Here is a 25,497-nt window from a genome sequence, read left to right as displayed (position 1 = left end):
TGCATATTAAAATCCTCAAGAAACATGGAATATAAATCTATACAAACTGTTCCAGAACAAAGACGTGCAGGTTCAAAAGACTGACGAGATTCAAATCTTGGCTCTGCAACTTACTAGACATATAACCTGGGCCAGGTACCTAACCACCCTGGCACCTCAGTTCCCTCATCTGTAAAACAGGGATAAGTATTAAAACCTCTACCACGTAGGGTGGTTGTGAGGTTTTGCAAGATGTAAAGAACTGAGAATAGTAGCTGGCACCGACCTAGTACTCAATAAATGTTAGTGACCACTATTGCCATGTAGGTTAAAAAAAAAGGGGGGAGGGGGATCCCTGGGTGGCTCAGCGGTTTAGCACCTGCCTTCGGCCCAAGGTGCGATCCTGGAGTCCAGGGATCAAGTCCCGCATCGGGCTCCCAGCATGGAGCCTGCTTCTCCCTCTGCCTGTGTCTCTGCCTCTCTTTCTAGGTCTATCATGAATAAATAAAATCTTTAAAAAAAAAAAAAAAAGAGAGAGGAATAAAAGAACTCTCAGGTTTTTGGCCTGAAGCGTGAATAGACAGTGGTACCATTTACCAAGACATGAAACAGAAGATAAAACCTAAGTTTCAAAAAAAAAAAAAGAAAAAAAAACAAAACAAAACCTAAGTTTCAGGGATCCCTGGGTGGCTCAGAGGTTTAGCGCCTGCCTTTGGCCCAGGGCGTGATCCTGGAGTCCCGGGATCAAGTCCCACATTGGGCTCCCTGCATGGAGCCTGCTTCTCCCTCTGCCTGTGTCTCTGCCTCTCTCTCTCTGTGTCTCTCATGAATTAATAAATAAAATCTTAAAAAAAAAAAAAAAAACCTAAGTTTCAGAAATACGTGAAAGAGTAAGTTTAGCTTTTGATTATTTGTTGTAATACTATAGGACAGCAATTCTCAAACGTTTGGTCTCAAGACTCCTTTGAATTTTTAAGTTACTGAGAATATCAAAGGTCTTCTGTTTAGTGGGTTATAACTATATTTACCAGATTAAAATTTTAAACAGGAAAATTCTTAAAAATAGTAATTTTTAAAATAAACCCTTACATGAATCAATATATATTTTCATTGAATGAATATATTTTCTGAAATAATTGTTTCCCAAAACAAAAAGTGAAAAGCATGCACTGTTTTACATTTTTCCAAATTTCTTTAATATGTGGCTTAAGAGAAGCAAGTAGATTCTCCTATCTACTTCTGCATCCAATTTGTTGTGACATCCACATTATGGAGCCTCTAGAAAATACTACATACTCATAAGAATAAAGTGAGTAAGACAAAGTCTTCCTATCATTATGAAAAGTTTGACCTTGTGGATCTCAAGACAGTTTCATGCAGCCCCTCAGGAGTCCTCAGATAAACTCTGAAAACCATGCTCATAGGATATTCATGTGTAGAATATAACTCAATATATGGTTCTCTCTCTCTCTCTCTTTTTTTTTATGATAGTCACAGAGAGAGAGAGAGAGAGAGAGGCAGAGACAGAAGCAGGCTCCATGCATCGGGAGCCTGACCTGGGATTCGATCCCGGGTCACCAGGATCACGCCCTGGGCCAAAGGCAGGCACTAAACCGCTGTGCCACCCAGGGATCCCCTCAATATATGGTTCTAAAGTTTAGTGAAAGTATGGACTGAAAATATAAACTTAGGATTCAGCATACAGGTGGGGGAGAAAAAAGTCTTAAGAGTAGCAGAATGAGGAGAAATGGCAAGACCTACAGGATAGGTTTCCATAGCAGAGAGAGAAGTAAAAGGCAAGAAGAATAAGTCAGGACTGCCAGAGAGGTAGGAGAGAACGTGGCTTATTTTAGAAAATGGCCTGTTTACTCAAGCAAGGATTTCTCCCTCTCCAACAGATTATCTCCCTGATAGAATTCAACTGCATCCTTATTATCTTTAAAGTCCCTGCAGTGATTTAGGTCCTCCATCAATTTACTCTGGCAAAAACTTCCTGATTGGTCTTCTTGGCTTACATCTTGACCCCTCCCAATTTTTACCCTCTCCCGCAAATCTATTATCTCTGCCCAAGTTATCTGTGTTGTTAAAAAGATTTCAGAAATCTTCTAAAGTACTAAGGATGACCCCATCTACCACTTTCCAGATTCATATCCCATTAGGTCCACAGGTTTCCTTCTTTCCCACACCATGTATCTGCAACACTCCAAAAGGTACCATTCTTTTGCATGATGTTCCTTGTGCCTAAAATGCCTTGATGCCTTTCTTGAAAATCTTTCCGTCCACCTTTCCTAGGAAACAACCAATCACCCCCCACTCTCATCCTCAGTTCTGCTAAACTTAAAAGCATTTCTGACAAGCAATTTCCCCTCCTCTATTCCCATAAAACTCTTCTTAATGCATCCCTTACCCTACACATGCTTACTTTAAGTGCTGGCTTTTCCTCTCTCCTCCCCTTTATCACTGGCATTCCCAGCACCAAGCACAGCAAATGGCCAAGAACTGTTAGCTCAATGAACAACTGAAGAACTATCAGCATATGGGATGGCTGAACCAAAGTACAACACAGAATGATACTGAAGGTGAAACACTGCTCAACACTGACATTTAAAAGGTAGAATAAATAAGAACATGTAAAGGAGAGAGAGAATGATCAAGAGAAGTAGAAAGAGTAATAAGGAAGATGACGGTAGCTGGTTAGTATGTTGATGAATAACTCCGCGGTTACAAATCTGCTCTAAAAAATAAAAATAAAAATAAAAATAAAAATTCTAGAGCCAAGATCCAGAGAACAAGTCCAGTCAGTATGATTGTTATTCTGGAAAGATACCCTAATCAACCACAACATCATATCATCCATAACACCAGAAAATTGTTTCGAAGGAATTTCATTCAGCCAGTACAAAATACATATATGCACTACATTTTTTTTAATGTTCACATTTTGCCATACTGTGACCCAACTAACTGGTCTTTTGCACAGTTTAAAGCAGATGGGCAAAATTGAATAGGTCTATAAATAAACAACTTTAAAAATTTATTTTAGAATGGAAAAATTACTTGTGCAAAGAATTTAAACCAACATTTGCCTAAATCGTACTCTAAATCAAGACTTCCCACTTTGCAAAACAGTAAAAGAATCAATATTACAATTAAATTAACTTTTGCTTTCATGTGTTTGATATTTCTTATGTATAAATATTCTGTCATTCTGTAAACCTGAAACTGTTCTAAAAACAGCCTATTAAATGGGGGGGGGGGAGCCCCACAGCAACTGTCTTATATTAAGGTAAAAAGCAAGACTAGAGAAGAGACAATTTAATATGCAAAAATCCTAAATATACCAAGTTCTCAATTAAAATTTTTTAAATTTATTTATGGTCATTATTAAAATCATATTAACATTTACTTCTATCTTTAAAATAACATTTTAAGATGCCATTTAAATAAATTTATTTCAGAAAACAGTAAATAAGTGAACTTCCTATTGGATATCTACAAATTTAATAGAAACAACAATTGAAATATAAAGCAGCCATCAACATTCTGAATTACCACATCTTAATACCTCAAGTCCTTCCTTTATTCTTATCCTTCTAAAAAGTCTATAATTTAGCTTTGTGTAAGAGTTTTCAAATTGGCTACATTGTAAATCTTCTAGAAAACACTGGCTTAAGTAACAGGCATAGTATACAAAAATGCCATTTTAAGACAGGATTTCATTTTCACAGAATGAAGCATTTAATTGACCTCCAAAAATAAAAACCATACACAGATTTCCTTTTGAATCCCTAAAAGAATTGAAATAGCTGAAATTACCGGATTAAAATAATACTTAATATGCATCTATAGAATACAGAGCTTTTTAAGACTGTTTTAGGCAAACTTTAAATTTTCCTAAAGTAACTATTTCTTTTTTTTTTTTTAAAGATTTTATTTATTTATTCATGATAGTCACAGAGAGAAAGAGAGAGGCAGAGACACAGGCAGAGGGAGAAGCAGGCTCCACGCAGGGAGCCCGACGTGGGATTCGATCCCGGGTCTCCAGGATCACGCCCTGGGCCAAAGGCAGGCGCCAAACCGCTGCACCACCCAGGGATCCCAAAGTAACTATTTCTAATCTCAAAATGTATCATTATATAGGAAAAACAAAACCATCATGCTAAGTTCTTTGAAGACAAATGGTGAGCATCCATGAAAGCTCAATTGGAAAATGTTATTCTCACATAAGGGCCAAAGTACTGGATTTTCCTAAGTATTTTTTATTTTTATGAAGAAAAAATTTCCTACCTTCTCAAATATGAGTAGGTATAATCAACAAGATAAAAAATGTACTAAAGTAATTCAGTAACAAGCCAGAGTTTCCAGCAAATAAAAGGCAGTATTTCTAGCTGTCAATAATTAGGTTAAATTCCAAATACTTGATGCTTAAGAAAATCCTTACCATTGCTCAAATAGTATTTTAAAAAATAAATATCATCTATAAACATTCTTTAAAATCTTCATTACAGAGAATGATTTTATGTTCTTTTAAAAATTTTTTTTAAAATTTTATGCTCAAAAGCCACAAAATAACTTCTGGAGGAAAAGTTAGCATGCTACGAACTAGTATATTTATATTGTAACTGCATATCAGGCAACACCACATATTTGTCTTTCTTCCCTACTGTTAATGTTTCCAATAAGTAATTACAATCTCATTAAGCCTCAATTCTCAAATCAATCATTCTAGCTGCCCTAACACAATAAGGTAGTTTTCAATAGTCTTCACTTTAAAGACTGCCTCATGATCAGAATTAGAGCAAACAAGTATAGATGAAATCAATTCTTCCAGGTTTCCTGGTTAGTAGCAGCAGCAATGTCCCACCGGGACACAGAGTTTCAAAAAGCACAAACCTGATGAAAACATCAAGCAGATTAGAAAATTCTCTACACCAAGAAATTTCGAAGAAGGGGGCTTTCAACTTCTGTTGCTTTCCAAATCCACAGCTTTCCCCAGAAAATGGAGGAAAGGTACAGTGTCACTTTCCCATTACGGAGGTACTGCTCGCCAATTTCCCTGTATTTGAGGCCCAATAACTCAAATTCCATCTCCTTATATTTTAAGAGGAACAGGAGGGGAAAGAAGCCAGTTGGTTAAGCAATGCAAAGAGTATTCTGTTTAATTAAAATTGAGCCTATAAATCAAATTTATTTAAAACTTGGCCAAATATTATACTACTATAGGGCAGCCCTGGTGGTGCAGTGGTTTAGCGCCGCCTGTAGCCAAGGGCGTGATCCTGGAGACCCTGGATGGAGTCCACGTCTGGCTCTCTGCGTGGAGCCTGCTTCTCCTTCTGCCTGTGTCTCTGCCTCTCTCTCTCTCTCTCTCTCTCTCTGCATCTCTATGAATAAATAAATAAAATCTTAAAAAAATATACTATACTACTATAAAAATCCTCTTCTTATTCATTAACAAGCATCCTGGATGATTTATAATATGCTTCCCCCTGCATAATATACATTCCCTGCCATATACTAACTTCAGTTTGTTCTAGAATGCTGAAGAGCACTGAAGGGCACAGAGGGAGCAAGTCTGGCTTTTAGGTTGATACATATAGATCAATGCTAGAATTTTCATTGTTAACAAACTGCTGCAGTTTTAAGTGCCACAAGTCAACCTGGAAAATACCTAAATGTCAATCCATTACCTTCTGCTAATCTTAGCAAGTAGGTTGAACTAAATGGCAATTTGAGACCTTGAAAAATAAGACCTAAACACTAATATGAAATATAACAAGCTGTATTTATACTTTACACAAATTTTATTATTTCTGCTAAAAAGTTCCTAAAGTAGGGAAAAATAAGCAGCGAGATACCATAAACAATCAATTCAAAATTAAATACTGAAATTAAAGATTACACTGAATTCATTTAATCATAATTCACTTCACAAATCTTCAAGAAATGGTAATTGTATCTTTTCCTGGCTCTTAGGGAAGCACCTGCCTCCAATCCCTCAAGGAACTTGATCTTCCTACTCAAACATCTCCCACCTCAAATTACTAACAAAAAGAAACATAGCTGATTTGCCTCAATACAATCCTCTACTCTTCAGCAAAATGCCTAAAATCTGTTCTAAAGTACAGACTTTCTCTAACAGCTGGAGGATATCCACACGACATTCATAGCACGGAATTTCCAAGATCTATAGTGAATCCATCCATCAAATCTTGTCCAAATATGTGAGATTTAGAACAGTGGGATGATGAAAGATACGGTTTTCAGGCAGAGGCACGTGCTTTAAAAGAAAAAAAGTCAGACTGCCCTGAAGTCTCTTTCATAACTTAGAATTCTAGAAGTGACCCTTGAATTTTTTTGTTTTGTTTTTTTTTTTAATTTGTTTAATTAGAACTGCTATGGGATACTTGTTTAAAAAACAGATTCTTTAGCCTCACAGATTTACTAAATCAGAATGTGTATTTTTTAAAACAAGATCGCAAGTGGTTCTCATGTCTGAGTAAATTTGGAAAACTGTTCCTGCTGATACTGTAGCTGCATCTAGAGAGCTTCTGATTTCCATTTGTGACTCAAAAAAAAAAAAAGGGTAACACCTAACAATTCAGCTAGAAGTCAGTAATAGGCACAATTAACCAAAGTCCCAAACACATTGAAATTTAAAAAATTAAGAAGGATCACAAAAGTTATGCAATAAAGGAAATGTCCTAAATCACTGAAAAGAACATATTATTTAGGAAATACAGGTGGTTAGTTGATTTTATTAGAAAAAAATAAAGTTCAGAGGTGCCTGGGTGGCTCAGTCAATTTAGTGTGTCAGACTCTTGATATCGGCTCAGGTCATGACCTCAGAGTTCTGAGATCAAGGCCCATGTAGGGCTCCAAGATTCGTGTTGGAGCTTGCTTAGGATTTTCTCTCTTCCTCTGGCCCTCCCCACTGCTATGCTCTCTCTCTCTCTCTCTCTCTCTTAAAAAAAAAAAAAGTTTAGATAAACAGTTAATAGTACTACAAAATGCTGGCATTTTTAAAAGCTTTTAGAAAAAATACGCAAAAATTTTTCTAAATCTGGATAAATGGCCGCATAAAAGGCAAGTAATCAAAAAATCAAAAATTGTTAAGTTTGACCAAATAAAATTATGTCATATAATTTATTTTTGCAAAGGTGTGAGTGTGTGTGTTAAAAATTAAAAGGTAAGCTAGAAAAATATTTGTCCTGTGGAACAAGTTTTAAAGGGATCCGTTCTCTCTCCTCTCCCACTCTCTACCCCAATTTTCCCTAATAGAAGGAAAAGAGGTACTGTTTTGGGTAAGGCCCATAAAGCTAACACCGGGAAACATTCAATAGGGTCCCTAGAGTTTAGGGCCAGAGTTCGAGCTAAGAGTTTAAGTTATTTAATTTTGCTTTCCTTCTTCTGAATATCAATTTGCATCCTCTGCATATATACCCCCTTCCAGGGTCTACTACTTGGCAAAATTTAGATATTTCTGCCTGGTATCTCAAATCTTCAGAACAACTTCAAACATATCATATAGTCCAAGATATTGGAAATATCTGCATCAAATATATGAGACAGAATGCTAATAAGCATATTATACAAAAAACTCATGTAAACTGGTAACAAAAGCTCTTAAGCCCCAGGAGGTAAATGGGTTAAGAACAAGAATGGGCAATTCGTAAGATGAAAGAAAGCACAAGTAGTTAAATGATGATATTCCATTTTACCAATAAACAAATACAAAGTAAAGCAATAAAATGCCAATTTGGGCCTGCCAAACTAAAAGGTGATATATCTCATTCTCGTGCTGCAAGACCTATTCTTTGAACTATGGCAGAGACGCTGTACTATGATTCACCCATGCTGGGTTGGGCTTGATTTTAATGAGAGGAAAAACCAAATCATCCTCTGGGTGAGGAGGAACTCTGAAGTGACCGAGGACACTGCTAGTACACTGAGTCAAGAGGCTGAAAGGTTTCTAGGATACTGCACAACCATAGAGGTGGAAATTCAAATTCACCAAGTATTAGCTGGATGCCAGGCACTATATCTAATACAGCTCTAGCCTCATTATTCTATAAATTTGAAATATTACTTCCATTTTACAGATGAGACAGTTAAGGCTTAGAAGAAGGCTGCCCATGGGACACCTGGGTGGCTCAGTGGTTGAGGGTCTGCCTTTGGCTCAGGATGTAAACCCAGAATCCCGGGATAGTCCTGCACTAGTTTCCCTGCAGGGAGCCTGTTTCTCCCTCTGCCTGACTCTGCCATCTCTCTCTCTTTCTCTCATGAATAAATAAAACCTTAAAAGAAAAAAGGGGTGGGGGGTGGCTGCCCATGATCAAGCATACAGTAAATGGCAGAGCGGAAATTTAAAACCAAACTGGACCAATGTTCCTCTTCATATAAATTAAGTTTCCTCTTACTTATAAGAGCAAAATCAAACTCTCCAAAAATAGGGAAGTCACTAATTATGGCTTAGTCACACTGAAAACTGCAAATCAAAAATTTCTATAATAAGATATCTATACTCAGCATTTACTACCCTCTAGTCCTATGATTTATGTTCTTTATTGTTTCATTCCACAACATCAAGTAGTCTGGATTATCTCCTTTCCATAGAGCCAAGCTGAGGCGTAGAGGTTAAGGAACTTGCCCAAGGTCACAGAAATAAGACCAGTAAAGGCAATATTCAAACCCAATGCTATCTGACTCAGAAGCCTGGACTTTTAACACTATGCTGTGTTTATGCTAGAATTCCATGATTATCATCTTCAGTAGAAGATTCAATACTTTTTTGCTTCAGGCCAAATGCTCTTTGCAGCTGGTTTTATCAAGTGTATTTCCACTAAGCCTCTCACTCAGTGCACGTTTGGAAGCACAGTTACTACTCTTAGAACCAACTAAAGGGCAGCCCAGGTGGCTCGGCGGTTTAGCGCCACCTTTAGCTCAGGGCGTGATCCTGGAGACCTGGGATCGAGTTCCATGTCAGGCTCCCTGCATGGAGCCTGGTTCTCCCTCTGTCTGTGTCTCTGCCTCTCTCTCTGTGTGTGTCTCTCATGAATAAACAAATATTAAAAAAAAAAACAAAAACAAACTAAAGAACAAGTACAAACTATGATAAATACCATGTTATTTTCTAGCCTGGAACTTTCTCTTACCTGGTTATAGCTGATGAAGCTATTCTTGCTTATCTCTCCTGACTTCTCCAAAATTTAAACCTGAAGACTCTTCTGATTTGTCTTCTTTGAAACTAAACGCCTAATTGTTCCCAAGGCAGAATCTCAGGGCTTAGGACGCAACCTTACAATACTCCCACAAACCTCCAAAAACCATGGGATCACTGGGCCTTTTTTTTTTTGGATTAAATTAGTTCTTTATGTTTACAATTCATACCCCGGAAAGCCTACTGAGTAGGATTTCACGAAGGCATTGAGGACACAGAGCTTCCTAAAATATTTCAATCTACTTTCCAAAAACAGTTTGCTTTGCTGACTGCACTGATCTCTGATTTTCTATTTCCCATCTTTGCCTTGCCTCACCTTATCACAGACATCTAAAGTTACAAAATCTTTCATTGTTATCTAAAAATTTTGATATTTATAAGCAAACATACCTACATTTACTAGAAGCAGTCCTTACAAGCAAAATGGGGTCCTTAGCACCCTTTGCTACCTCATTGAGTATATAAACGTATATACATATACAAATCATTTTCCTTTCTCAATAGGAGAAAAGGAAAAATGGTGACTGTGATATACCTAAACCTTTACTATTTCCATGGAAGCAAAAGGCCATATCTCCCTCCTGTTAGCACAGCACTATAAAAAGATTTACAAACTCAGAGACATCTTCCATAGGAAGAAAGAACTTTGCTACTAGTAAATTTTCACCAGCAAGAAACTCTGCTTCTCCTTCAAAGAGGTCAGCACACGTGTGTCTTCACAATTTCTCATAAACTGAACATACTATGAGGGCACATTTGGAATCAGAACCTGGTCTGCCCAAACTACTTAGTGCCGGCCTATAACACAAAAGTCTTGTTTCTACTATATATTATGGAGAAAAACACTGCATGGAAGCCCCAATTCTAACAGAACTTTCTGACCTGTGTGACAGAAACAGTGTGCTGAGAGGAGGAGTGCCTCAGAGGTTGATGACCAGACTCCCTGGGACTGCCAGCCTCAGTTGGGAGTAGCTCCTCCTGTTTACCCTAACAGCCCCCCATATACCATTCTCCATGTGAGCTGCTAGATGAACAAGGTCAGGCAAAGCCACTTAAAGTCACACCTGTTTGGGCTTCAATTTCTCCTGTGAAAACCTGTGTAGCACAGGAGTTCTTTGCCAAGCCACCAAAGTTCTGAATTTCATTATCACAGGACTGTGACTGAGAAACTTAAGATCTTATGAAGTAATAAACTGAGACCACAGGTAAATGTATTTACCTCTACTCAACTAAAGCAAAGATGAGAATAGGAAGCACAATGGCAAGGAGGAGTTGGTTGTGTTCATGCACAACAGTACATGAAACAGGGTCAGCACACAAACATTTCACGAATGTTAAATGAAAAAGACAATGACACTTTATGGATCCTAACTTTAGGAGAATGGATCACCACACAATTATTTTTCATTTATCTTTGTTTCCCATGTAAACAAAGATGACCTCATGAGATTGTGCAACACAGCGAATATTGGCAGTGGCAATTAATAGAAAGAGTGCTTACTTATTATGAGAAGGGAACAAATTAAACACTTCTTCCTTCAACTCACACGGAGTCATCTCAATCATATTTCCATTGTTAAACTGTGTCCCATGCCTTTATCAGCTTTCTCGGTCAATAAGCATACTGAAAAGAAAGGATCTGACTGCTGCCCATGCTTATCAGAAGGTACTTCATCCCTCCTTCTGAAGAATGAGATGGAGGTGACGTGGGGTTCTTGCCAAAGTCTCTTTACATCTCCCTGAAAGAGGCGGAGCAAGGCATTTCAAACTTAATTAGAAATCAGGTTTTGTTCCAAAAGGGGATTAGTTTCACTGTGTAGAGGTCTAACACATGAAGGAAGCTTTCAGAAAATCAGCTTCTTGCTTGGTCCTCAAAACTCCTATTTTTTTTTTTCATCAACAAAGATGATGTAAACCATTTCAGAGATTCCTGAAAAGCCAGCCACTTTACACACTGCAGTTGTCAGATGCTCCCCACGAAATTAGTGATACAATTCTCTGGTGGTGATACAATTTTCTAGTTCTTTCTTTGTGCTTGGAGAAATACCATAAAACCTGTTAAAAAATCTTTCTGGACTATTTCTAAAACATGCATTGTTAGTTCATTCAATGAATATTATTAAAGCACTAGTGTAGCCTTCCTACTTTGTTTTCTATGTAAATATAGGGCTGTTTTCAAAGAGAAAGCAGCAGTAGAGCCCACTAGAGTTAGTCATCAAATCCTGGCTCAGGCACTCACCAGCTGCAGAACCAAAAAGCAAGTGACTTTTCTTAGCCTCAATTTCACTTCTAAATATGATGATACTATCTACTTTCATAGGGCTGCTGAAGGGATTAAATGCAGACTTACATTGTTCTAGTACACAATGATGAAGCCCCACTTCCATATTAGTTTTTAAATCTCCTATTTCATGAAGCCTCAGAGTTCCCAGCCTCCTGCACTAGCCCCTCCCCTGAGTCCCAGACATTTCCCAAAATTCAATAGCTAAAAGATTACTCTTACCACATGAAGCTTTTAGGCTCCAGTATGTGTTCTGAATCACTGGTGACCATTCATTATTTGTGATTAAATATTTAGAATATTCCCTTTGATTAAAGTAAATATAAAACTGTGCCTGACACATAGTAGGTGTTCAAAGTTAGTTATCATGATGTCTCCAATAGGATTTACCATGCAGCTGACTTAATAACTGCTGAATATTTTTATTACTTCCCAGGAGCAATAAAGTAAAGCAAATTGTGTTTGACATTAAAAAAAAAAATGTAGGAAAAAAAAATGTAGGGCACCTGCATGGGGCAGTCAGTTGTACGTCCAACTCTTGATTTCAGCTCAGGTCATGATCTCAGGGTCATGGGCTTGAGCCCCATGTCTGGCTCCATGCTCAGCACAGAGTCGGCTTGGGATTCTCTCTCCTTCTCCCTCTACCCCTCTCACTCATTCTCTCACTCTCTCAAGTAAATACATCTTCAAAGAAAAATTTGCAAGACTAGACCAGAGTAAAAATCAAAAAAAAAAAAAAAAAAAAAAAAAAGAAGAGACAGAGAGAGAGAAGAACTGAACAAGAATAATGGCTTCCAAACGTGGCAAGGAACAAAAATGCGTTTTAAATGTTGATGTAGGGCAGCCCTGGTGGCGCAGTGGTTTGGCGCCTCATGCAGCCTGGGGTGTGATCCTGGAGACCCGGGATCAAGTCCCACATCCGGCTCCCTGCATGGAGCCTGCTTCTCCCTCTCCCTGTGTCTCTGCCTCTCTCTGTGTCTATGAATAAATAAATAAATAAAATTTTTTAAAAAATAAAATAAAATAAATGTTGATGTAATTTTCTTTAAGAGTTTTTAATTAGGGCAGCCTGGGTGGCTCAGCGGTTTAGCGCCGCCTTCGGTCCAGGGCGTGACCCTGGAGACCCGGGATCGAGTCCCATGTCGGGCATGGAGCCTGCTTCTCCCTCTGCCTGTGTCTCTGCTTCTTTCTCTCTCTGTTTCTCATTAATAAATAAATTAAATCCTTTAAAAAAAAGTTTTTAATTAGTCCAGAAAGAGAACAGTAGCAATGAACTATGCTTCCTTTTGGGATCACCAGAAAACAAAATCTTTATCCACTACTCTCCATTCCTGCTTCCATCAACCTCCCCTCATCTCCTTTCAGAGCTCCAGGGTTTGTTATTCGCTGGAATATAACTTACTTATAAAATCACCTGAAGAAAATACTGGCATGAGACGGAAGCAGGGGGAGAGATGGGGAGATGTTAGCTGTCAAAAATTAACAGTGCTTATACTTTTGCAAGGAATGTATAACCAGCATGCTTCCGACACAAACCAGTGTCAGAGCTGAAAAGCTGTTTTTGAAAAACTACTTTTCTTAATCAAGTTCCCAACAGCATTCTAAAGAGGGGATATTAACTCTTTCCCTGCCTTTACATTATGTAGGCCACGGGGCATCTTATAATGTATCCATGTATTCCTACACCTCACCATAAATTTTTCAGCATTTCACTCCCCTGCTGTTTCAAGGCGATACTCATACATATTTTTAAAAGACATTTTCAAACATTCAACATTCAAATATTCGTGCTCCTTAGCTTTTCAAAGCTCAAGTCACGTGGTAGGAATAAAACTTTCAAGAATTTCATTATGTCTTGCATTATGTTGGTCCACATTTTTATTAGGTAAGTTATCCATTGCACCAAAAAATAAACATCTACTTGTCTTCATATAAGAAAGCTGGTCAAGAATTTATGATACTTTACAAAAACCCTAATTTTATACAAACTATCTTACCATGGAGTGGAAGCAATATTCATGTTATTTAACCAGAAATGACAGTAGCCTTAGAAAGAATAGTTCATTAAGGCAGAATTCTAGAGAAGGTGCTGCAGTCTAACTACCACGCTCAGTCTGAACACTAAGATCTGGACTCCAGACAATCAAGAAGACTCTAATAAAATTAAAAATTCAGTTCCTCAGTCACAGCAGCCACATTTCTTTCCAGTACTTGACAGCCACAAGTTACTAGACCTGGGTCTGATATAGACTCCACTACAGGACAAAAAATGACATGGACAGTAAAAACTGCAAGAAAAACTGCAATTTTTGATGATATGGATTCTCCTGATTTATATACATTGGCAATTGGAAGCATAAAGGATAATGAAAACACTGTGTGGAGACCAGAAGAGACTAGAGACGAGACATGACAACTAAATGCATTTGTGTATCTGGCACTGGGTTTTAGAACAGAAATAAGTTAATGGAAGAAATAGGGAAATCTCAATAGTCTGGGGTTCCATTAATACCAATATCAGTTTCTTAGTTTTGACAAAGGTGCCACAGAAATGCAAGCTATCAATCATGGGAAAATCAAGTGAGGTATAAGCGGGAAAGCTCTCCACTACCTTTTCAACTTCTCTATGATTCATAAATTCTTCCAAAACCAAACGTTTAAACAGTAACAACTGTGTGTGCCAGACCCCCCACAAGCCTCCAGTTTGTAATCTATAGTCACCATGAGTCCCAAATCACAGACACCACATAGATATTATACAAGGGACAAAAAAGAAAACATTTTCATAAATCAAAATAACTGACCAACCACGGAGCTATTAGAGGACAGGTAGAATAAGTAAAATAGCTAGCAAAACAGCATAATGCATCTTGAAGCAAGTTTCATACACTTAGCCTAACATTCTCAGAACTGTGGAAAGTCTAAAATTAAGTTTCAAATATGTTCATATTTCATGTATGGATGTAAAAAAAATGATTTATATTTGGAAAGAGTATAAACAGTAGGTATTCAAAGATCATGTTGGAGAAGCAAATACCCATGGGCTAAAAATCTAAGATGGACCATAATCAAGTGCCCCAAATTTAAGGTACATCATAACATCCTAAGAAATCGGGAAGGGATGATCAATGACCACTGGAGCGATCCATTAGAAGATGAGCTCTGTGAGGGCTAGAGACACTGAAAGGCCTCCTTCTCTGAGGAGTTGAATCAAAAAGAAACAGAAACAGGAATGAACACGAAAGAGACGAGAATGCTCTGAAAAGTATAAAGGAATGAGGGGCAACAGGCTGGTTAGATCACAGGTGGTCAGATTAAAGAGGGCCTTAAAAGCCAAGCAGAGGAATTTGAAGCAGAGCAAAGGGACAACATAAATCCCTGTAGAGGGGAGTGGTGTGCGGTAAGTGGAACTTGAAGATGATGAATTTGGTCATGTTCCTGTTAAATTAATTTGCCAACGTTTCCCCCTACATCATTCCACACCCCTTTAACTTTCTTACATGTCGAGATTCAAAGCCATAATGTCACCTTCAAATCAACCTTCTGTCACCAGCTACAATCCTGCAAATTCTAGACCTCACGTATCTTTTATCCATCTCCTACCCCTGCTGCCAAGACCTCAGTTCAAATAATCTTTATCCTCTCTGCGCCTCTTCCTTCCCTGGTACTGCCTCTATTGGTGACACTAGATATTGCTGACAAAGAAAAACTCCTAAAAGCATAGCTTATGACTATGACCTTTGTGGGCTCTCCACTCTCTCTAGGACTCAAATTGATAGTTCACTTATTTTTATTCCAGTATCATTAACAAACAGTGTCATACTGTCTCAGGGTTTAACATGGTAAAACACCGTGTTAATTGGTGTTTTCACCAATTTAAATTGGTGAATTCACCAATGCCATACATCACCAGGCTGGCTCCCCTCTAACCGCATGAGGCCCTACAATTTCCCCCTACCTCAGACCTATATCCTGTCACTTCCCCTCATCACCCCCCTTTTTTCTGAATATTCCCTCTTCTTTTTGACCCTTCTCTGCCCAGAGTGCCTTTCTTCTCTTAGCCCCATCTTTCAACCAACACTTTCCATGCACAGTGACTGACAGCTTTTAAGAAAGGACCAAAAAAAAAAAACCATGTCACTCTTCTGCTTAAACTCTTCAATGGCTCTTAATTGTCTATAAAACAGAGTCCAAGTTCCTTGGTACACAGAGCATATATAAGGACTTCTTTGACCCAACCCCTACCTATCTCTTCAGAAAAGTCCTTCTACCCTACCTACATATTGCTGGATATTTAATGCTCTAAGAATATCCACTGCAAATATCACCACATTGTTTCTTATCTATCTTCAATCATGTTGATTGATTCCTCTGCCATTTCATCCTTTCTTGGATTGGCTGCTTCATCTTTAAAGATTCATAATCTCAAGGACTTTCCTTAGCCCCCTGTGTCAAATAAGCTACTCATCACTCTGTGCTCCAGTACAACGGTATTGTTACCTGAAGCAAATGAAATAATTATACTACGATGTGTTTAGGTGGGTCCTTCTATTGCCACTTCCTCCAATAAAATATAAGCTAAGGGGCAGCCCGGGTGGCTCAGAGGTTTAGCACCACCTTCAGCCCAGGGCCTGATCCTGGAGACTCGGGATCGAGTCCCACGTCAGGCTCCCTGCATGGAGCCTGCTTCTCCCTCTGCCTGTGTCTCTGCCTCTCTCTCTCTCTCTCATGAATAAATAAAATCTTAAAAAAAAAAAAAAAGCTAAGGCTGGTCTTATTCACTCTTACACACTTGCACCTAATGTTACCTTAACGAATGCTGACCTCAAATAAAAATAGGCAGTACTGGCTACATATCTCAATCAAACGCAGACTTTATACTTCTGATACAGCTACATGTAAAAAATTCAGAATCTTCAAGCCTAACAAATTCAGCATCTGAGAGCCCTACACCTTTCATTATCAAGCAGTCAGCTCCCGGGAGGGTGAAGAATTCCTGATTCAGGATCTGAGAAGAATGATGTTCCTGTTTCCTCAACAGCCTGAAGGCTCCTATTTGATGTGTACCGGGAGCTTGACGGTAAAATGACCATCAAGTTAGCAATCTACTATTCTCAGTAATTATAGAGTGGGTATCAGGGTGGGGGGCAACTGTATACAGAGACCAAGAAATAACGCAAAGGACGGCGTAATCCCAGACAAGACTTTTACGTGGAAGACTTAAGGGAAGGTACACGTGCTCAAAGGCTCAAATCGAGAGAGTATGTCAGGAAGTGGTGTCCAACCTAGCATACAGTTATGGTAGGTCTCAAGGTGGTATTATTTTAAAAGTGGTAATATACACCATGGTAAACCATTAACCCCCAGATATGATTCCAAGGTGATGTCACTGAAGAAGTCTGTCCCCACCCCTCTGTTCTTTCATGCTCTTCGCTCTCCCAATCCTGGAGGTGAATAAAAATGCATATCAACAACCTTACTTTAATGAAAAAAAAAAAAGATAAAAATAGCTTTAAACAACGTACCTTTGATTTTTTGTTCAGTGGCCTAAAATAAAAACAAACAAACAAAAAACAATGTAAATATGAAACTGAAAGAAATGGATTGTTATGATAAAATGTTCATATATATTATATAAGACATATACACTTTTATATAAGGAATTTGTCATTTAGATGAACTGCATAGGAAAAGATATGCAAAGAAAGCATGCTTTTCCCACAGATGTGCCCCATTGTCTCTGATAACAATGTTTATTAATGAAAAATGTTTGAAGTGTTTCTTTAGATACAAGGCAGAGAAGACCTCATTGTATGACAGTAAATAATAATGGCACTGGACTTTTCTCATTAAGTTTTTAAATGATTTTTCTTTAACATTCTTTAACATTAAATGGATCTACTGAATTTTGCTTGAGTTTAAATGGATTCAAAAATTCTTATTTCAAGTGATAAAAAGTAAATTAGGTTTTCTGGAAGAGAAGCTGAATATAAACACTTTGCCAAATCAGTAATAAATTTAACTCCAAGAAGTTAGGCTGCTCTTTCACTTAAATGTAGTTAACTTTTATGTGTTACTGAGTGGGAAAAAATTTCAAACCTATCCGTCACTTCTGAAGCATCTGACAATTCATTGAAATTACCGTGTTCAGAAGTTAAATTGACGCAAATGCTCCTTTCCCAGGCCTACCCTGCCATCCACTCTCTGGCATAACAAGGAGCAGGGCTTGAGGGCAGCAGGGCTGCTTCAAGGTACCTCACTCAAACTTCAAGTGCCCCAAAAGGAAAAAACTGGTTATAGACCAAGGCCACAAGCAAAAATCAACTTTTTAGTTAAAGCCAATTGCATGGAGTCCTAAAAATAAAAGATATAAGGACAGGCAGGGAGGTGAGGAAAGACTGAATAATTGTAGCTGAAAAACCAAGAATTGTTCCTAAATATAGATAAAGCCTTCCTTAAGTGCCATGGGGCATGATAATTCTGCTTAGTTGTATTAAATTATTGCTATTAAAAATATCATTTTTTGAATCAGATCATTATAGAACTAGATGGCAGGAGACTACATGGCAATTACCCTGATTGTGAAGCCACACCAATCTTTCCCTGGTGAGCCAGAGAGTCAGTCTAGGTGGTGAGCTACTTCACCAAGTTTTAGAGCACTAGTGTAATGTTAAATAATGGAGGCCCATCTTTTACTTTATATGATTCAAAAATTTAAAAAAAAAATTTGATGGAAGGACAATGGCAAAAGACCAGTCAACTAACTGGAACACTTAATGTACTTCTGGAGAAACTGTTTTTAAAATCTGATGGTAGAAAAACAGTCTTATTAGAGAGAACCTGGTATATGAATACCTTATGAGAAGTACTAAGGTCAAACAATAAGATACATAATTTTCTGAAGCCAAAACATTTTAGCACAAAAATCATTCTGCATGCTGAAAATCTTTTTTTTTTTTTTTTTAACTCTCCTGGTCTCTCCCATAGTTTACTTCCAAAGGAAACTAAGTTACAATACACAGAAGCCATAACCACATTACTAACTCCCAAGATAGGGTTGTTCTCAAGGACACATACTCTCCAACTCCCTCTGTAAAACAACTCTAAAACAACTCTAAAACAACTCCACGATGCTTCAGAACAACAGTTAACTTCAAGCATTATTCTATCATCTACAGAGAATGGCACCAAGAAGACATCCAAGGTGTTTGCCCATCAGAATATTGACTAATATACTGAAGGTATGTGAATAATAGAACCCAAGAGCTCCTAACAGGTTAAGAGGAAACAGAAGTCAGCAAGTGACACTTCTTTAAAATAAGTCTTTGTGAAAAAAAAAAAAAAAGTCTTTGTGGATTGGACCAGGAACATAGCATATTACTCAAACCATTAAAAAGGTAATTTTCCAAACAGGCTTAGTGATTTTAAGAGTATTTGTCTACACTGTTCAAAATGGTAGCCATGTTCATATGTTGCTACCAACCCCTGAAGTAAACGGAGTCCAAACTGCTATGTGTAAAATACCAGATTTCTACTTTTTAGCACTAAAAAAAAGGTAAAATATCTCATTAACAATATTTGCTACGGATTACATGTTAGAACATTAACATGTTAGATATGTTTGGTTACATAAAATATGTTAAAACTAACTTTATCATTTCTTTTTTACTTTTATATGATCTTATCATTTAAACCCTCTGGGTCTCAGTTTCCTTATTCCTCAAATCGAGGGGGCTGGCGGGGACTGTATTGCTTACCTTTCAGGGCTATTATGAGGCTCAACTACAACACAGAAAGATTTTTTTTTTTTTACAACATTATTCAAATGTTAGGTATCACTGTAGATCCTCTAGTACAACAGAATTATAAAGGAATCTGTCAAATCTAGAAGTAAGATTATTTCCATATTGACTTTTTTTCTTAAAAACAGAAACAAAAACAGAGGTATCTGGCTGGCTCAGTTGGTAGAGCATGTGACTCGATCTCAGGGTCATGAGTTTGAGCCCCACGTTGGGTATAGAGCCTGCTTTAAAAAAAAAAAAAAGCTGTGATTCCACATGCAATTACTACAATTGCCTCGCTTCATGAAGAAAGGTATCAGACAAGTGGTAGACACATAGAATGCCATGTTCTTTGTTTCTGTCAGGCTCTGCACCACTTGTCCCAACCCCTCAATCCGTAAGCGTTCTTGAGTGGCTAAGAGCTCAGCGTCTGAAGCCAGACTCTGAATCCTGGCTCCACCATTTAACACTATGTGACCTTGGTCAAAATTAGTTAACTTCCCTAAAGCTCAGTTTCCTCATCTATAAGACAGGAACAAAAACACCTACCCCTGGCAGCCCGGGTGGCTCAGCGGTTTAGCGCTGCCTTCAGCCCAGGGCCTGATCCTGGAGACACAGGATCGAGTCCCGCATCGGGCTCCCTATATGGAGCCTGCTTCTCCCTCTGCCTGTGTCTCTGCCTCTCTCCCCCCTCTCTCTCTCTGTGCCTCTCATGGATAAATAAAATCTTAAAAAACAAAAACAAAAACACCTACCCCGGAGCTATTGTGAGCCTAGATGGACTGAATTCATGAAGAGCTGGGGGTGGGGGGTAGGTGGAGGGTGGCCTTAAGGACCCTGCCAGGCATGCAGGAAACATTCAAGAGGTATTAATTGTTGCTGCTGCTGCTGTCACCAACCACATGTGCTGGTGCCCTGGCTTAGTCTTTTCACCCTGGGAAATGGCCCAACTGAAACACACTCCAGGTTCCCATGTCCCATTCCTTTTCTCTTTTCCAAATCATCTACCATATCTCACAGTGCCAGGTATTAAAAACTAGTATCAGGAATAAAGAATTGATGGCTCAATTCACCCATTTTGAATGAGATAATCAGGAGTCAGAAAGCTTTTCTAGGATTTCTTAGCAAGCAGCACTCAGCCTAGACCTTAGACCGCTGCATACGGCAGGTTTTTTGTTTGTTTGTTTGTTTTTTAAAAAGGGAACTGAGACATGTCAGCTGAAATCGGGGGCAGGACTGTAAGAGAACACCTGGCTGCCCTAGAGGGCTGTAGTGCTCCAGCCCGGTTATGTTACCTTACCACCCAGGCTACTGAGAAAGTTTGCTATTTGCACACTGAACATGATCCCTAGTCTCAGAACGACAAGGCCTTTGGGAGACATGATGATTAATACTAAAATTCCAGAAAAGAGGAATGAAAGTTGGAAGTTTTCTATAATGTAAGTCTCCCTTAAACCCAAACTGAGTACATTTAAATCCACAAAGCCCGTAACAATCCCTTCAGCTCCTAACACAGTAACAAAAATACTCATAAACACAAACTTTAAAGCATTCTCAACACTGAAAGATCCCAATTTGTATTGCTGCTTCCCTTTGGCCCCTCAACCATTATTTGCTTTCTAGGAACTACAATTACATGCTTAAAGGTTATACTAAATTATCCCTCTCTAATTAATCTATTTCTCAACCTCTTTTCCCCTCCTCACAACATTTCTCTCTAGATTCCTTCTAGATACTTCATCTAAAAACAGATCCTGGAGACAAATCCATGGTAACAAGCCACTGCTATCACTGTTGCCCCTTTTTTTTAAGTATAGAAGCTAAATTCCTTATTTCCTAAGCCTTGGACTTAGAAGATAATAGCCCTGATTCTTAGATATGAAATCAAAAGCTTTTCAAGTAACAAAATTAAAAATAGAGCCATCCAGTCACTGATCTCGTTGTGAGAGATGTACTGAGGCTGAAATGTAATGAAAATACATAAATTTTGTGTAAAATTTCTTGAAAGAGGAATTTAAATACTTAAATTTATGTTTAAGTAGACAAAATTTTTAAAAGCTACCATAATAAAAACATTACAGTGAGCCTTGCTGGTGTCTCATCATTTATAGGAGTTGTGTTACCTGGTTATTATTTAAAATAGAAAATAACCTGTAATCTGAATTTGAATTCCTTAAAAATATCACAATGGCCGCCAGGAACCATGTTTCTGTACACAGCATAAAGATCTCTTAAATGCTTTACAGAAATTACGTTTTATTATTTGCAGCTTTAAAAAAAAAAAAGTTCACCTTTAGCTGGTGAAAAATAAGTATAAAGGACGGGCACCCAGCTGGCTCACTTGGTGGAACGTGTGACTCTGAATTTCAGGGTTGTGAGTTTGAGCCCCACACGGGGTGTAGATTACTTAAAAATAAAATCTTAAAAAAAAAAAAAGTACAAAGGAAACACCATGGCATCTAGTTTTGGAAAAGTGTCAGCTGGGGGTCTAAGAAGCTTCCTATCCTATTCCCAGTTCTGTCACTCTGACAAAAACATGGTTGGCCACCTAACTCATTTTAATGCTTGGGCTCCCTCTACCTAAAATGAATAGATCAGAACAGATAGTTATCTGAAGTCTTTTTCAGAAATAAAAATAGGGTTTTTTTTTTTAAAACATATGCATACATTACATAAAACAGGCAGATTGTTTTTATCATAGTGAGTTTATGTTCCAACATTCATATAAATGGGCCTGCCTACCTGGCTTATGTAGAGGTCTGCCACCTACCTGTATACACCTGCTGGCTCCTACCACAGACAAAAAACAAGCTTAAGGAAACTTGTCTTAAAAGTCTTGTGACTCACAATCTTTCATATGGGCTGTAAGCATGCCAACTTGGGATTCTTTTTTGTTTTGTTTTGTTTTTTTAATAGCTATTTGGTAACAGCCTATAGAAATACCAGCTGTCCTTACTTCACCAATGTGTGTTATTCAAATTCAGTTGTAAGCTGATTATTTGGAATTTGAAGAACAGTCTTATTTACAGTGGCAGTCTACCCTCCTACACTTAACATTTATTCGAGGTATTAAATTTCCTTTATATTGTGTTCAGTGGCCAGATATTACTGTGTCTACAGGATACACAGGAATACCCTACCAATGCTGAAGATCTGGCTGAAGAAAACACTCTCCATTATTGCTAAGCCTCTGTGATGATTCCAGTAGGACATGGTTAGGGTGAGAGACTGGAATGGGGTGAGGCAGGGATGGAGTGGGAAAGAATATGAAAAGCTGTCACTTCAGATCTGGTGAGAGGCCAAATGGCACAAAAGTCATCATTCTCATGTTAAAGACACTGACTTGGTGAGTCAGAGATTTGGTTATGAAAGACCATAAAGATGAGCCTTGGCAATTAGAGCCATTATTTGTACTTGTTACAACCCTAAATATTTTTACTTACATCACTCCTTTTAAAAATGTAACTTTTAAAGAAATCATTCCAGTGACCCCCTCCCTTTTTCAGAATTTCCTTAGTAAATAGGGTAAAATCTAAAGAAACACGCTTCATTATGTAGTACCTTAGGCTTCTTCTCTAGCCATTTCGTAGACAACCTAACAGCTACATTCTGAATTCCTTAGAAGCAGGGATCAACAGGTCTAATGTCAACACTCAGATGCTTGCCACACTATCAATTCTACATAAAGTATACCTATGTATCTTCTTACAAGTCTCTGAAGTTTCCTAGCAGGTCCCTATCACTCAGTAAATGGTCTTCACACCAAAGACCAAGAGTCTCAGAACCTTCTCCCAACCTTAACTTAAAGAGGATACAACTTTTTCCACAACAAATTCTCAGCTAAAGACTGATCACAACATGGCAAACACCAACCTGTGTCAACAGGCCTCTCACAGAGATCTATGGTATTGGCAATGCCAAAACTACATACTAGAAACCTATTCCAAAGCCTGATTGTGACAATTACAGATGCATCCCTCCCAGTCACTTCTGAGAGCAGGCAAAAGGCCAAATGCCAAGGGTCACCTATCACCTCTTCACCCTCGATTGTCCAGAGCTCTGTAATCTACCCTTCCCCAGCACTCGCTGATCATGCGGTCAACTCAGCACTCCAGGACAAAATTCTCTTTCTCCCTTTCTATTCCCTAATCTGGTTAACTGCTCCTGAGATGTACTCCCATCACTCAGTCTGGAACCTGAGAGTCAACTGAAGTCCCTCTCCTTTCATATCCTTCCAACAAACTCTGTGGGTTCTTTCCACAGTCCCTCTACTAGCATCCGAGCCTCTAGTTTCTACTTCTTCCAATCCAAGCCCACGGTTTGCTAAAGTAAACATTCTCAAACATAAACTTTTACCTCAGTCGACTGAAAGGCCTTCAGTGTTTTCCCCAACACCTAATAGCTGAAACCCAGAGAAGAGTCCACAGCCTACCACCACCCTCTGCAATTTCACCCTCTGATACTTCTGCCCTTGGCGTCCTGCCCCTCACCCCCCATTCAAAGCTCATACTCTTCTAAGGCTGCAGGTTGAGTATCGTTGGATTGACTCAGCTTGCAATCCCGTTCTATTCCACTCCTGGTTCACTTGGCTAACTTCTCCTCTAAGACAATTTTCCCTTCCATCGGCCCCATTCCAGGTGGAGTGAAAGCAGTTCTCTGTGCTTCAACAGCTCCCTACCTACCACAGATTTGGATGCTATTTTTCCCTATTAAATAATGTGGAGGTAAGTGTGCAGCTGTAACACAGTGCCTGGCACAAAAGGTTAGAAATTAAAGTCAGAGCTGTCAATGGAATATAAGAGTATAATAGTAATTTCACTGGGTCTTTAAAAAATTTTTTAAGGTCCTTGAAACCTTGATACAGTAGGAGATGAGTGCCCAGCTGTCATCAGGATTCAGAATTTGTAAAAGCAAACAAAAACTTTATAATTATGAACATAATCTTTTCTCTTTCCACAGTTTGTATTGTTCTGATTACAGCTTCTGACTATGTACCTTCTAGAGACCCTCTGTAGCAAATTACACCTCAGGCTTATTTTCAAATATCTTAACATAAGCAGCAAATTCTTGAAATCAGCCCAGGTACTAAACAAAAAGTGAAAAGGAAACTGACACCTTATTTCCTACTATGTGCATTATGTGTATTATCTCGTTTAAATTCTCATTTTACAAAACATAAGGAAACTAAGGCCCAGAGAGGCTAAATAAAGTTTAAGGACACACCATGTAGTACACTATGTGGGAGAGCCAGATTTCAATGCAGCTCTCTATGCAGCTACAAATTCCATGTTCTTCTCATCTCAAGTAGAGAGAGATGTATATATTATGAGAACCTAGGAACAGCTCATTACTTATATAAAGTACTTACCTTTGAAAAAACTATCGGCAAGATTAAATAACTATGCATTAAATTGTACACACTTGGCAAGTTACTACATATGCATAATCAGAAACATTAAATATTAAAATGAATCTCCACTAAAGTTAAAACATACAATCAAATGCTTTAAAAGATCCAATAAGAGTAGTTTTCTTTTTAAATCTGTTTAGACTGCTTAATAGATAGTTTATACATATATACTACCTTCTTTTGAGCAGCTTCCTTCTTTTTCTTGTCGTCTTTTTTCTTTTTCTTTTCTTCCATCAACTGTTCTTCTTCTTGCACTAAATCCCTGAACCACACAGTTGCAATTAACTTTCCCAGAATGTATTAAGAAATAAAAATAATGTTGCATACAGATTCATTTTCACTCTTATTAGAAATAAAGACATGACAAATTACTCTTTTCATCATTCACTGAAATAAAGCACAACCTGCAACCTCAGTCTAACTCTGGGGCTGCTATTTTGTACTTTTCTTTTAGTCAAGTCACAAGTAGCAGAGGTTTTATCTTCATGTCAAGTCAAGGAAGACAACCTAAAATTAGCAAATTTTACTCTAGGAAACAAGCCACTCCCTCCAATTCTAGAATGTAAATCTTGTGTAAGCCAGAGTTACCTTGCTTCACGCCAATCATCAATTAGTAGCTAGGAGCAATGCCTCAGACCTCCCCACAACCCTCTCTGCCCAAGTATCTGGGGTATCTTTGGCTTTCCTTGCTCTCAAAAACTTATTTTTTCAAAACAAGTTATTCATAAAAATATCATGCATTTCAGCTTTACAATAATTTCATATTCTATAAACATTCCAAACCATTCTATCAATACATGAGAATCAATAATACACTTATTATACAAGT

At 38.1% G+C, this 25,497-nt stretch overlaps 1 protein-coding gene across 8 annotated transcripts in view; it reads right to left on the bottom strand.

Annotated features, from left to right (window-relative positions):
- The window catches only part of TNRC6A (trinucleotide repeat containing adaptor 6A), a 104,743-nt gene that overhangs the window by 55,978 nt on the left and 23,268 nt on the right, over nt 1-25,497 (bottom strand). For all 8 annotated transcript variants that reach the window (XR_008666367.1, XR_008666368.1, XR_008666369.1 and 5 more), the window contains exons 3-4: nt 24,843-24,930; nt 17,003-17,024 (exon numbers count right to left, since the gene is read on the bottom strand). Coding sequence is in view for 5 of the 8 variants with exons in the window: in XM_055339513.1 (XP_055195488.1) it covers nt 17,003-17,024; nt 24,843-24,930 (110 nt within the window). In the remaining 3 variants the exon portion in view is untranslated. The remainder of the gene's footprint in view (nt 1-17,002; nt 17,025-24,842; nt 24,931-25,497) is intronic.

The sequence above is a fragment of the Nyctereutes procyonoides genome, unplaced genomic scaffold (genome assembly GCF_905146905.1).
Source record: "Nyctereutes procyonoides isolate TBG_1078 unplaced genomic scaffold, NYPRO_anot_genome, whole genome shotgun sequence".
NCBI lineage: Eukaryota > Metazoa > Chordata > Mammalia > Carnivora > Canidae > Nyctereutes > Nyctereutes procyonoides.
The sequence above is the reverse complement of the archived record's forward strand: the minus strand, read 5'-3'. Positions and strand labels throughout refer to the sequence as shown.